The sequence below is a fragment of the Neoarius graeffei genome, chromosome 20 (genome assembly GCF_027579695.1).
Source record: "Neoarius graeffei isolate fNeoGra1 chromosome 20, fNeoGra1.pri, whole genome shotgun sequence".
NCBI classification, from domain to species: domain Eukaryota; kingdom Metazoa; phylum Chordata; class Actinopteri; order Siluriformes; family Ariidae; genus Neoarius; species Neoarius graeffei.
The window spans coordinates 40,883,181-40,897,760 of record NC_083588.1 but is presented as its reverse complement, the minus strand read 5'-3'; the positions used below and the strand labels follow the sequence as shown (position 1 = coordinate 40,897,760).

Here is a 14,580-nt window from a genome sequence, read left to right as displayed (position 1 = left end):
TTTAAGTCAAACACTGCATACTCAGGGGTGAAAGTAACTTTTATTTCTTGCCGGTATATTATTTTGAGCCATAGTGCGCACGCGCAGCGCGCGCCGAAAAATACACCTAATTATTTATTATTGTCTACTTATCAAGCATTCACTAGGACTTCTTATCACTCAGTAGTACTAGTATAGTGCATTTTTTATCACACTATCACTCTTTCATGCACCTGTATCAGTTTTTGATTATAAATAAATTGCAAACACATCATTTCAACAACACAGTCGTTTTAATTACATTTTTTTTAGCTGAACAGTTGAAAACTAACTTTTCATTTTGGACATTGGACACAGAACAGTGTAACAGAACACAAAAGAGAAAGTTACTTTGATTACCAGCTGCACACGTTATAGCACAAGATCTGGTTAAGCCGTACGCGCGCTGTAGCTTGCTCGTTGTTTGTCCAGCGAAACACTGCACACATAATAGAAGAGGCTGGATGCAGTGTTGCCAGATTGGGCGGTTTTAAGTGCATTTTGGCGGGTTTTGAACATATTTTGGGCTGGAAACCGTCAGCAGTATCTGGCAACACTGGCTGGATTCGGGGCGCTGCCGGGAGCTGGGGCGGAAACGGTCATACGCTCAGCTAGCTCAGCTGGGAAACACTTGCCAGTCATAACCAGACGGTCGTAAAGTCGATCGGTTGTAGGTAGTCATCGACTTACGACCTATGCGACTTACGACCGATGGACTTTACGACCGTCAAAACCCGCCAAAATGCACTTAAAACTGCCCAATCTGGCAACACTGCATCCAGCCTCTTCTATTATGTGTGCAGTGTTTCGCTGGACAAACAACGAGCGAGCTACAGCGCACGTACGGCTTAACCAGATCTTGTGCTATAACGTGCGCAGCTGGTAATCAAAGTAGCTTTCACTTTTCTGTTCTGTTACACTGTTCTGTGTCCAATGTCCAAAATGAAAAGTTAGTTTTCAACTGTTCAGCTAAAAAAAAATGTAATTAAAACGATTGTGTTGTTGAAATGATGTGTTTGCAATTTATTTATAATCAAAACTGATACAGGTGGATGAAAGTGATAAAAGTACTATACTAGTACTACTGAGTGATAAGAAGTCCTAGTGAATGCTTGATAAGTAGACAATAATAAATAATTAGGTGTATTTTTCGGCGCGCGCTGCACGCGTGCACTATGGCTCAAAATAATGCACCAGCAAGAAATTAAAATTACTTTCACCCCGGCATATGCAGTGTTTGACTTAAACCAAATAATGAGCCAAGGTAATGAAATAAGAAAATGTTGATAAAATAAGACTTTAAGATGATTACAATATCATTACACATCACAATATACTTACGTTCATTTAACATAGGCCAACTTACGACCAGATCGGTTTACGACCGGTCAGTCATAACCACACGCAGTTGTAAGTTGACGACTACCTGTGTATATATATATATATATATATATATATATATATATATATATATATATATATATAAAAAGGTGCATCAGTTGCCCTCACTTTCATAAAATCTGATGCATTTTTGTTTGGGTGTTCCTTTTCACCAATAAAGACAGCCTGTAAAATTTTTTGACCATATTCAAAAGTCTAATGGTGGCACCATGATGTTCATTTTTTGCCAAAAAACGCTTATTTTATGTTTTCGCGTAAGGTTTGAATCACAATGTTGGACTCCATTTATTGATTTCTTGTGACCCAGAGATCATGTTAAGAACCTTTGCAAGAAGCATTAATGTGATTCATAATACATTTGTATTGTTTAAAAGTAGTTGAACAATGATTCAATGAACAGCTAAAACTCAAACTGTGCTTGATAATATATTTAGAATATGGACTAAAAATGTGTATCTAAGATATTTGGTATACTCTATAAGGTGCCATAATGTTTCATGAAAAGTGATCGAAATTTTGTCATAAAAGTCATAAAATAGCAGCTTTTTCCATAACTTTGAGCTCCTGGTGCCACCATTAAACTTTTGAATTTTGTCAAAATATTTCACCCAGTGTGTTTTCTTACCAAAAGGAACATAAAAACAAAAATGCATCAAGATCGGAGGAACTTTTCATTTTTAGGGGGCAACTGATGCACCCTAATATATATATATATATATATACACAGTGGTGCTTGAAAGTTTGTGAACCCTTTAGAATTTTCTATATTTCTGCATAAATATGACCTAAAACATCATCAGATTTTCACACAAGTCCTAAAAGTAGATAAAGAGAACCCAGTTAAACAAATGAGACAAAAATATTATACTTGGTCATTTATTTACTGAGGAAAATGATCCAATATTACATATCTGTGAGTGGCAAAAGTATCTGAACCTTTGCTTTCAGTATCTGGTGTGACCCCCTTTGTGCAGCAATAACTGCAACTAAACGTTTCCGGTAACTGTTGATCAGTCCTGCACACCGGCTTGGAGGAATTTTAGCCCATTCCTCCGTACAGAACAGCTTCAACTCTGGGATGTTGGTGGGTTTCCTCACATGAACTGCTCGCTTCAGGTCCTTCCACAACATTTCGATTGGATTAAGGTCAGGACTTTGACTTGGCCATTCCAAAACATTAACTTTATTCTTCTTTAACCATTCTTTGGTAGAATGACTTGTGTGCTTAGGGTCGTTATCTTCCTGCATGACCCACCTTCTCTTGAGATTCAGTTCATGGACAGATGTCCTGACATTTTTCTTTAGAATTCGCTGGTATAATTCAGAATTCATTGTTCCATCAATGATGGCAAGCCGTCCTGGCCCAGATGCAGCAAAACAGGCCCAAACCATGATACTACCACCACCATGTTTCACAGATGGGATAAGGTTCTTATGCTGGAATGCAGTGTTTTCCTTTCTCCAAACATAATGCTTCTCATTTAAACCAAAAAGTTCTATTTTGGTCTCATCCGTCCACAAAACATTTCTCCAATAGCCTTCTGGCTTGTCCACGTGATTTTTAGCAAACTGCAGATGAGCAACAATGTTCTTTTTGGAGAGCAGTGGCTTTCTCCTTGCAACCCTGCCATGCACACCATTGTTGTTCAGTGTTCTCCTGATGGTGGACTCATGAACATTAACATTAGCCAATGTGAGAGAGGCCTTCAGTTGCTTAGAAGTTACCCTGGGGTCCTTTGTGACCTCGCCGACTATTACACACCCTGTTCTTGGAGTGATCTTTGTTGGTCGACCACTCCTGGGGAGGGTAACAATGGTCTTGAATTTCCTCCATTTGTACACAATCTGTCTGACTATGGATTGGTGGAGTCCAAATTCTTTAGAGATGGTTTTGTAACCTTTTCCTGCCTGATGAGCATTAACAATGCTTTTTCTGAGGTCCTCAGAAATCTCCTTTGTTCGTGCCATGATACACTTCCACAAACGTGTTGTGAAGATCAGACTTTGATAGATCCCTGTTCTTTAAATAAAACAGGGTGCCCACTCACACCTGATTGTCATCCCATTGATTGAAATCACCTGACTCTAATTTTAGCTTCAAATTAACTGCTAATCCTAGAGGTTCACATACCTTTGCCACTCACAGATATGTAATATTGGATAATTTTCCTCAATAAATAAATGACCAAGTATAATATTTTTGTCTCATTTGTTTAACTGGGTTCTCTTTATCTACTTTTAGGACTTGTGTGAAAATCTGATGATGTTTTAGGTCATATTTATGCAGAAATATAGAAAATTCTAAAGGGTTCACAAACTTTCAAGCACCACTGTATATAAAATATAAAGGCACCAGTCATCATCAGTGTCGCAGTTCTCAAGATTGAATTGAATTGCTGTCGTGAATCATGAATTGAATTGCTGTCCTGAAATCATCCGAAGCGCATAAAATCCACGTGCCATCTTACAACAAGTTTTCCCTCCAAACAGCCTAAACTACGGCTGATAGATTTTATCCTGTTTACACTGGGCGTTCCCACCACGAAAGGGAAACCAATCGAAACAGAAAGCGATGATCATGCCGTTACCATGGGAACAGTCTTTTATGAATGTTTGTGTGCTCAGCACGCCGAGTTCAGTGTGACTAAGGTGGCAAGTTTTATGTTTCATCTGATTTAGGTAATTTAAAATTATAAATATTATTTGGCAGCGGGAACACAGGAAAGTATAAAGTTTCTGTCAATATGTTTATCATGCTTGTATGATAAAAACTCGAAGATATTTATCTAAATCCATGACCTACTCATTCTAAACCTGCCGAGCTTCGCTGGCGAAGCTCTCGACCCCAGAGGGTTGAACGTTACCATAGCAACACCTCACATTTAACCTCTTAATGCTGTGGTATAAAAAGCGCTGGATGATCAGACCTTCCACACTGTGATGTTGGAGTCAGCAGAGCCGGTCACCATCAGGTCATCGCTGCTGTTCCTGTGCAGAGCCCACACTTTGTCCTGGTGAGCATCAAAGGTCTTCACACACTCATTGGTCTTGATGGTCCAGAGCTTCAGAAGGCCATCAGAACCGCTGCAGAACAACAGGACAGAGATCAAGGCAAAGAGATTAAACGTCTTTAAAAAAAAAAAAGTCAATATTTGTCTCACACTGTATACAATCGTCAGCCAGCTTATTAGGAACACCTGCTCATTCATGAAATTATACAAATCAGCCAATCAGATGGCAGTGGCACAGTGCATAAAATCATGTTGTTATAGCGCAAGAGCTTCAGGTAGTGTTCACATCCAACATCAGAACTGGGGGGGTGATCTCACTGTTGACATCCTGGGATTCAGTCTCTAGATCAGTGTTTCTCAACCACTGGGCCACGACCCATTAGTGGGCTACGAAGCGCCATCTAATGGGCTGCCACCCCCCAAGTTGAAGCTAATTTTTAGTAGGGTACGATTGCTGGGTTGTATCCGACATTACATCCGCCTCATTAGCTATGTGAGACATGAAGTGGTGGTCAGCTAAGTTCACTGTTCATCCCTGGAGCGCCTTGCTAGTTGTTAAAATGCCCTACGCTCGTGTTGTTTTGCGCTGTTCGAATCGAACAAACCGTGAAACTGAGAAAAGTTTCTTCTGGGTTCACCGTGTAGTGATAAAGGGTGAAAGAGCAAAAAGATTTTACCAAAATGCAACAAGAAAGGTGGCTCTTGAACCTTTCACTGTGATGGAAGGGAGCCGAGTCGAAGAACGCTCGAGTTTGCAGTGATCGCTCTGTGAAAGGTTTGCAAACTCCTCGGATTTATTTCATTTGGATTCGCAGATCGCTTTTCTCACCATTTCCCGTTATTTCATGAAGTTTTGAAGTTCAGGAGACGCTTCAGTCCTCGGATGCGTTTTTGTTTACTGTTTGATCGGGGTCGCCATATTGTAAACTAACGCGTATGTAATACATGTAACACTCAGGTGTTTAAAGTGGTTTCTGTGGATCTTTGTGAATGATTTACCTGGAAGAGAAGAGCAGGGAGGATTGAGAATTGAGCGGCTGTGGTTTGGTTACATCCGATACTAAAACTTGTAGCGTCCTAGCTAGGGTGCATCAGTTGCCCTCACTTTCATAAAATCTGATGCATTTTTGTTTGGGTGTTCCTTTTCACCAATAAAGACATCCTGTAAAATTTTTTGACCATATTCAAAAGTCTAATGGTGGCACCATGAGGTTCATTTTTTGCCAAAAAACGCTTATTTTATGTTTTCGCGTAAGGTTTGAATCACAATGTTGGACTCCATTTATTGATTTCTTGTGAGCCAGAGATCATGTTAAGAACCTTTGCAAGGGACTGAGGAGCATTAATGTGATTCATAATACATTTTTATTGTTTAAAAGTAGTTGAACAATGATTCAATGAACAGCTAAAACTCAAACTGTGCTTGATAATATATTTAGAATATGGACTAAAAATGTGTATCTAAGATATTTGGTATACTCTATAAGGTGCCATAATGTTTCATGAAAAGTGATCGAAATTTTGTCATAAAAGTCATAAAATAGCAGCTTTTCCCATAACTTTGAGCTCCTGGTGCCACCATTAAACTTTTGAATTTTGTCAAAATATTTCACCCAGTGTGTTTTCTTACCAAAGGAACATAAAAACAAAAATGCATCATGATCGGAGGAACTTTTCATTTTTAGGGGGCAACTGATGCACCCTAGTCCTAGCACTCATCGCAAAGAAGCGTATAAAAAGCCCAGAAATTCCTATTTACCCGGGCAAAAACGATACAGGATTTATCTTGTAGTGTCCTGATCACCAGATCTTTAACCCAGCTACATATAAAAAGTTGTACGCCTCCATGCTCTTCCAGGTTTTCATCTGTGTGTCCGTATAGAACGATGTCTGCAGCACCAGGTAGTCTGAGATGACAGGGAGATGGAGAATTTTCCAACGCGTAGGAAAAATCCTTCTTTGCTAGCGTGTAAGGATCTACAGTAATCCCATTGAGTGGTTTCTATATCCACTTCTTGGTTTGAATAACTTGCTTGTTTGCTGTACACAAACATGGCAGTAAGTTCTTGTGTTAATGGACCAGACTCCTCTTTTGGATCATTAATCCCTTTTGACTGAGAATGCCCTGCACGCATGTTTTTATGTTGACTTCTGGCACATTCATACAGTTTTAAATACGATACCAACAATTAAAAACAGTTTGTTTGTATTGCATTTATTTAATTCCTGGGCTCCCATCTGTAACAGGGAGTGATGTCGCATACCATTAATACACTTTACAATAGATTATTAGATTCTAATAGAATAGATGAGCCAAAACAATCGGGGATCTTTTTTTAATGGGCCCCGACTCATTACAAGTATGAATAGGTGGGCCTTAGGCCATTATTAAAAAATGTTCTGTTTCCAGTCCACCGGTCGGGTGAGTGCCGTTTGTGCGGTTGAATTTTTTTTTTTAACGCCGGTTTTTTGACATTTTTTTCGGGTTCGTAAATCTAAAATTGAACTTGACATTTCCGCATTCCCAGGGCTTTCCACTAAGGCTCATACTAGCCAGCCATGACAAATAAGTAGCCAGCTGGGGGGGGGGGGGAGTAAACACAAAATAAACTCCTGTGCACGCAGCTCCCAGGATTAAATGTATTTTCCACAGACCATTTATTTATTCACTTTACTCAAATACAAAGTAAAATGGCAGTAAATCTTCTTCCTTTTCTTGTGTATTGCATCATGAGGCGTTCCTGGCTTGTAAATCTCTTATTTTCGGTGCATGACACATTCACGCAGCTGAGCATGCTATGAATTAACAACGACAACGGTCTGCAGTGGGGCTACACAAACGCTCAGCGAACATTTCTCCATTTGTGTATGAAAATACACTCCAACCACTCAGTTTGGCTTCATTTACAACCAACGGTGTCTTTTGATGCCAGCACGTAATTGAACGAGAGAAGACTGGTTTACCGGAGACAAAATAAGCGTTATCTCTGCTTCTGTTCCCTCCGACGGCCCCGACACACTACTGCCTCCGCCGAGTGCGCGTGCACACACCGCATGTCGGGGCCGCGGATGAGTTACTCTCCCTTCATCAACGAGTCTGCGGGGAATTTGTGGTTATTATCGGTACAAACAGCGCGAATCACAACTTAAATGAGTGCGGTTCAGTTTGACATTATTGTCAGTCCGTTAGATAAACATTTAATTTTATTAAAATCGAAAATTAATATTTAGAGCCTGTGGGCTACAAAAATAAGTCATTAAAGTAGCCGGCTGGACATAACTGTATGGCCGGCGCTTGTGGAAAGCCCTGCATTCCGCGCAGAATATAGAACTGAATCGGCTCTGCGCATGCGCCGTGCGGCACAAAAAAACGGCAGCCACCATGAAGGAAGGAGATCCGGAGTTTTCAAACATTTGCTTAAGTGTGAAATCGCAAAATGGTATTCTAGCGAACAACAAAATAGTAAAGATTCAGAAAAACAAATCATTCAGTGATCATTTTAATAGTGTAATTTCATCCGAACTCGGCCTAACGCTCGATTTAGAACTACAAAAAGTCCGTGTGTCGGACATTTTAAGTACCTTTGTAAAAGTTTTGCAAATGTTGCAGTCAGCATTTAAAATGCTAACTTAAAGTTTTTGTACAAGTTTCAGTTGATTAAACTGTCATATTTTATTAAATGTGTCTGCTTTTGTAATAAAAAAAGTACTGAAAGAAAAAGCAAACACAGCATTGCGATTTCTTATCCATCCATATATATATATATATACATACAGTATACACAGTGGTGCTTGAAAGTTTGTGAACCCTTTAGAATTTTCTATATTTCTGCATAAATATGACCTAAAACATCATCAGATTTTCACACAAGTCCTAAAAGTAGATAAAGAGAACCCAGTTAAACAAATGAGACAAAAATATTATACTTGGTCATTTATTTATTGAGGAAAATGATCTGATATTACATATCTGTGAGTGGCAAAAGTATGTGAACCTTTGCTTTCAGTATCTGGTGTGACCCCCTTGTGCAGCAATAACTGCAACCAAATGTTTCCGGTAACTGTTGATCAGTCCTGCACACCGGCATGGAGGAATTTTAGCCCATTCCTCCGTACAGAACAGCTTCAACTCTGGGATGTTGGTGGGTTTCCTCACATGAGCTGCTCGCTTCAGGTCCTTCCACAACATTCTGATTGGATTAAGGTCAGGACTTTGACTTGGACATTCCAAAACATTAACTTTATTCTTCTTTAACCATTCTTTGGTAGAACGACTTGTGTGCTTAGGGTCGTTGTCTTGCTGCATGACCCACCTTCTCTTGAGATTCAGTTCATGGACAGATGTCCTGACTTTTTCCTTTAGAATTCGCTGGTATAATTCAGAATTCATTGTTCCATCAATGATGGCAAGCTGTCCTGGCTCAGATGCAGCAAAACAGTCCCAAACCATGATACTACCACCACCATGTTTCACAGATGGGATAAGGTTCTTATGCTGGAATGCAGTGTTTTCCTTTCTCCAAACATAACACTTCTCATTTAAGCCACAAAGTTCTATTTTGGTCTCATCCATCCACAAAACATTTTTCCAATAGCCTTCTGGCTTGTCCATGTGATCTTTAGCAAACTGCAGACAAGCAGCAATGTTCTTTTTGGAGAGCAGTGGCTTTTTCCTTACAACCCTGGCATGCACACCATTGTTGTTCAGTGTTCTCCTGATGGTGGACTCATGAACATTAACATTAGCCAATGTGAGAGAGGCCTTCAGTTGCTTAGAAATTACCCTGGGGTCCTTTGTGACCTTGCCGACTATTGCACGCCTTGCTCTTGGAGTGATCTTTGTTGGTCGACCACTCCTGGGGAGGGGAACAATGGTCTTGAATTTCCTCCATTTGTACACAATCTGTCTGACTGTGGATTGGTGGAGTCCAAACTCTTTAAAGATAGTTTTGTAACCTTTTCCAGCCTGATGAGCATCAACAATACTTTTTCTGAGGTCCTCAGAAATCTCCTTTGTTCGTGCCATGATACACTTCGACAAACGTGTTGTGAAGATCAGACTTTGATAGATCCCTGTTCTTTAAATAAAACAGGGTGCCCACTCACACCTGATTGTCATCCCATTGATTGAAAACAGACTGACTCTAATTTCACCTTCAAATTAACTACTAATGCTAGAGGTTCACATACTTTTGCCACTCACAGATATGCAATATTGGATCATTTTCCTCAATAAATAAATGAGCAAGTATAATATTTTTGTCTCATTTGTTTAACTGGGGTCTCTTTATCTACTTTTAGGACTTGTGTGAAAATCTGATGTTGTTTTAGGTCATATTTATACAGAAATATAGAAAATTCTAAAGGGTTCACAAACTTTCAAGCACCACTGTATATATATATATAAAAAATCCCGGGGCGGCACGGTGGTGTAGTGGTTAGCGCTGTTGCCTCACAGCAAGAAGGTCCGGGTTCGAGCCCCGTGGCCGGCGAGGGCCTTTCTGTGCGGAGTTTGCATGTTCTCCCCGTGTCCACGTGGGTTTCCTCCGGGTGCTCCGGTTTCCCCCACAGTCCAAAGACATGCAGGTTAGGTTAACTGGTGACTCTAAATTGACCGTAGGTGTGAATGTGAGTGTGAATGGTTGTCTGTGTCTATGTGTCAGCCCTGTGATGACCTGGCGACTTGTCCAGGGTGTACCCCGCCTTTCGCCCGTAGTCAGCTGGGATAGACTCCAGCTTGCCTGCGACCCTGTGGGACAGGATAAAGCGGCTAGAGATAATGAGATGAGATGAAAAAAATCCCTCCCTCCCAACTGAAAATTTTTTTGCTCACCCGGTGGACAGGAAACGGATTTTTTTTAAGGATGGCCTTAAAGTAGAAAAGGTTGAGAACCCCTGATTTAAAGTTTACATATGTAGTGAGCAGCAGTCCTGTTGCTGAGAGAGAAAGAGAGAGGTCGGAGTAGAATGGCCAGACTGATTCAACCTGACAGGAAGACTCCAGGAGCTCAAGTAACCACTCCTTACTTCTATGGTAGGCAGAAAAGTCAAGAACAGGAATCTGAGGCTAAAGTGGGAACAGGTTCACCGAAACTGGACAAATGAGCTTGTCCTGAACCAACATCGCACAGGTCACCCCCCATTCTGATATCTGATGAGAATATTTACTGAAGCTCTTGATCTTTATCGGCATGGTTTTACGCATTGTGCTGCTGCTGCCACGTGATTGGCCGACTGGATAATTGCATGAATGTGCAGAGGTTCGTATTAAAAGTGGCTGGTGAGGGCACATAAGCGCTGACGGAGCGTATGAAAAAGGAATGAGTTTCTGAGAATTTCATTAAACACGTGTGACGTGATCAAAAACAAGTGACGACGTCTGGAAAATTAGATCTTTCAATTAGCTTGTCATCCGACACTTCGAATTAACAGGAATTTCTCCATCGCTTGTGAATGTGTACGTGTGCATGTGTGTGTGTGTGTGTGTGTTTTCCATTATTAGATAATAGCGGTGGAAATATGTGGCTTACCCAGAAACTATCTGAGCGCCTCGGCTGACAAATATTATCTTCAGCACAGAGGCATCGTGTCCTTCAAACGTCTGCAGAAAAGATGATTAGAATAGACACAATTAAGCCGAAGCTTGACTATGTGAAGCACGTTAAAAGCTACAGACATGCTTTCCAAACAAACATTTTATCAGATTGACTGTTAACCCCAAAACCACTGCCTACGCAACTTGTGCTTACTCCATGTGAAATACCTTGAGGCAACTAAAGTCATGAAGGCCCCAGAGCTTGATTGTACCATCAGCTGAGGCACTGGCCAGCACTTGGTCTACAGGGGAAAACTGCACACACCAGACGCCTCGGCAATGACCTCGGAACACCCCGAGCAGGCTCATGTCAGTCAGAGACCACAGCTTGGCCGTGCGGTCCTGAGAACCTGAAGCTAACAACTTATCATTGGGTGAGACAGCCACGCTGTTTACATCCTAAGGAAAAAAAAAAATGTGTGAGAGCAACTTCTGAGAATATGATATCAGAAAATGAGTTACATGTCTGCACATATACAGATAAGCAACGAATAAAGAAAACAGATCAACCACATAAATGCGCAAAACAACCCAATAAATGTTCTATAAATGATGATATTGTATGGACACGAGTGTTTTACTGGGAAATACACCACTCGTACTTTTCATACGAACCACATCCGGGACATCGAGAACCATAACCGGGACATATTTTCCAATATCCTCACTTGTGAGGAAATCGATGAATTGTTTTGACAGATTTGGGGACTTTTTGTTTGTGAATGTGTCGATATAATAAAAAGAAAAAAAAAAATCCACATGTTGGCTTGAATATATGAAGTTTATCTTCTTCTGTTGAAAAACTTGCAGTTTTCATATGAAATACATCACAGATCTGAGTGACATTTAAATAATATTGGCAGGCTTTTTTTTTTCATGGTATATTAGATATATTCCACTCAGCTAGCATGATAATGAACTTGTCTTCAACTCATTCAATATCATGCTAGCTGAATGGAATATATCTGATATACAATGAAAAAAAAAGCCAGCCAATATTATTATTATTATACATTACTTTCAGGCGGCACAGTGGTTAGCGCTGTCGCCTCACAGCAAGAAGGTCCGGGTTCGAGCCCCGTAGCCGGCGAGGGCCTTTCTGTGCAGAGTTTGCATGTTCTCCCCGTGTCCGTGTGGGTTTCCTCCGGGTGCTCCGGTTTCCCCCACAGTCCAAAGACATGCAGGTTAGGTTAACTGGTGACTCTAAATTGACCGTAGGTGTGAATGTGAGTGTGAATGGTTGTCCGTGTCTAGGTGTCAGCCCTGGCGACTTGTCCAGGGTGTACCCCGCCTCTCGCCCGTAGTCAGCTGGGATAGGCTCCAGCTTGCCTGCGACCCTGTAGAACAGGATAGAGCAGCTAGAGATAATGAGATGAGATGAGAAGAGGAACTAGCGTCTGTCATGGTGGTTGCACATCTTTACATGCAACTAGAAACCGATAGTAAGAGCAGGATATCCCCCGCTGGCAATTCGGCCATAACTCTGGTAAAATGTGACCGAATTGAACGAAAGTGCAATGTGCGTATTACCAACATATAACAAAGAATTGTGAAATTCCTTCAAAAATTGTGAGGAGTTGATTTCAGAAGGTGAGCGCCCTTCCCGAGACGGATGGACATCACCATGACATAATCCCCCTTCATCCCTTTCGGCCAGCGGGGGATATAAAGAAAAGAAAAAAAAGAAGTTTGTCTTTTTTTTTTCTTTCCATAAGTAACAAAAATGATGATCGATGGCAAACTGCTTGTATCAGAACAATAAAACACATTAGAATATGCTATTATTGGAAAATCATTAACATCTGAGTAGTAAGAGCAGCTCTACTTAAAGGGGAACTGAAGTCATTTGTAAACTTGCTTTATTTCTTAATTAACGTGTTATTCAATTACGTTTTCGGTTTTATTAACCTTATATCGTGACTCGTATTGGCATATTATATTACACTTATCGGCCTTTTCGGTTTTTAGCCGTGTTGAATGTAGTTCGTATGGTCCACGGCAGGCGTCGCTTATCCGCGTGATCTTCACAAGACTTGTGCGAGACTTCAAACGTGAAGTGTCAGCGCCGCCATTTTGAAAACTGTTTACCCAGCGGCCAGATCATTCCAATTTAGATTAATTTTGAGATTTGCCAGCTTCATCAGTGATGGAGATTATTCCATACGACTTCGAACCAACGTGGCGTAGAGAAGAGTTGGAAAGACGACAGGATAAGGACGAGTCCGTCGCTCTGATATTTACGTCATTACTGTCGCACGATTAAAATGTGCCAGATCAGGCGGCTGGTGGGTTTTCAAAATGATAAATACGTGCATGTATTTTTGTGATAAATACATATTATACTGAGCGCATTTCCCACATAATCCTCACTAAGGTTTCGGACAGCACTACAGAATGGCGTCCGCACTATATAGTGAGTAGGGCGCGAGTTCGGACACAGGGAAAACTTCCGGCTTGATTACGTCAGCATTCGAAAGAGGGTGCGCGCGTCTTTTGACAACGTTGGCAGATGTCAGTCACTTTGATTTCCGCTGTACGTTTTACTTCCGTCCTACGATGCCTCGCACAGGTCTCAACGAATCTCGTTTACAGCCATCGCTTTGACAAATGGACTGATATATTACAGAGCATTTTTCAAACACTCAGAACTTGCTATAGCAGCGACAAAATAGCGATCAGAAATGCGTTCCGATATTTAATAAAATGAGAAATAGAATTTTGATCCTAAAAAATTTGCTTTCAGTTCTCCTTCAATACCTAGAACAACATGCCTGTGTGCTTTAATCTTCATTAAGGAATGACATCTTTAATCTGCTACATTTATTGTACCTGCTTAACTGCTGAAATCAGATACTGGTCATATTATTAGTTTGCCCGTTGCTGTTTTGATAAGCTACTTGAAGCTAAACGATTCTTCTTTCAAGTCTGCTTTAAAGTGCAAGCGTTCTGAAGTAAAATAAACTCAACACCCTACGATGACAAACATGTGTCGTTTCAGGCCATGCTTTCTGAAAACGTGAACAAAGGAGTTTAAGACGCTCTGGGCTGCATGACACCTGATACTATTTTCCTTCTTACCAAGGACATTTTTTTTTCCCCAGAATAAAACTCAAGTGGCCCTCAAACATATTTTCTGTGAAACTCACAAGAAGTCATAACAAAGGAAGCATTCAAAAGAATGGCTCACTTTATCGTGGACTTTCTCAGTGATCCGAGCAGTAAGCTGGGCTGGCTCGCCGCCCAGACCAAGAACAATATCAGGCAGGTCCCATATTTTAATAGTGCAGTCCTGACTTCCAGACACCAGGAAGGCCTTCTTTAACCTGCACACACACACACACACATATTGAGCAGGAAGTGTTACTTCAGTGCTGCTGTTGTTCAAAATAAACTGCTTATCATAAAATCATTTACGAACTTAATCAACTATTAACAGGGAAAAAAAAAATCTGTAGCCTTACAGCACTGAAATTGTTCAAATGTGAAATACACAAAAACTGTACGCTTTTATCTGATCCTCCAAGCTGATGAAGTGAATCACCATTGAGCAATGAT

General features: G+C 40.7%; 1 protein-coding gene across 1 annotated transcript in view; it reads right to left on the bottom strand.

The window, feature by feature from the left end:
• tbl3 (transducin beta like 3) overlaps window positions 1-14,580 on the bottom strand; it is a 98,765-nt gene that overhangs the window by 46,053 nt on the left and 38,132 nt on the right. Inside the window, exons 14-17 of the mRNA XM_060901722.1 lie at window positions 14,213-14,348; window positions 11,194-11,424; window positions 10,961-11,031; window positions 4,347-4,503 (exon numbers count right to left, since the gene is read on the bottom strand). Of these exons, the coding sequence (XP_060757705.1) occupies window positions 4,347-4,503; window positions 10,961-11,031; window positions 11,194-11,424; window positions 14,213-14,348 (595 nt within the window). The remainder of the gene's footprint in view (window positions 1-4,346; window positions 4,504-10,960; window positions 11,032-11,193; window positions 11,425-14,212; window positions 14,349-14,580) is intronic.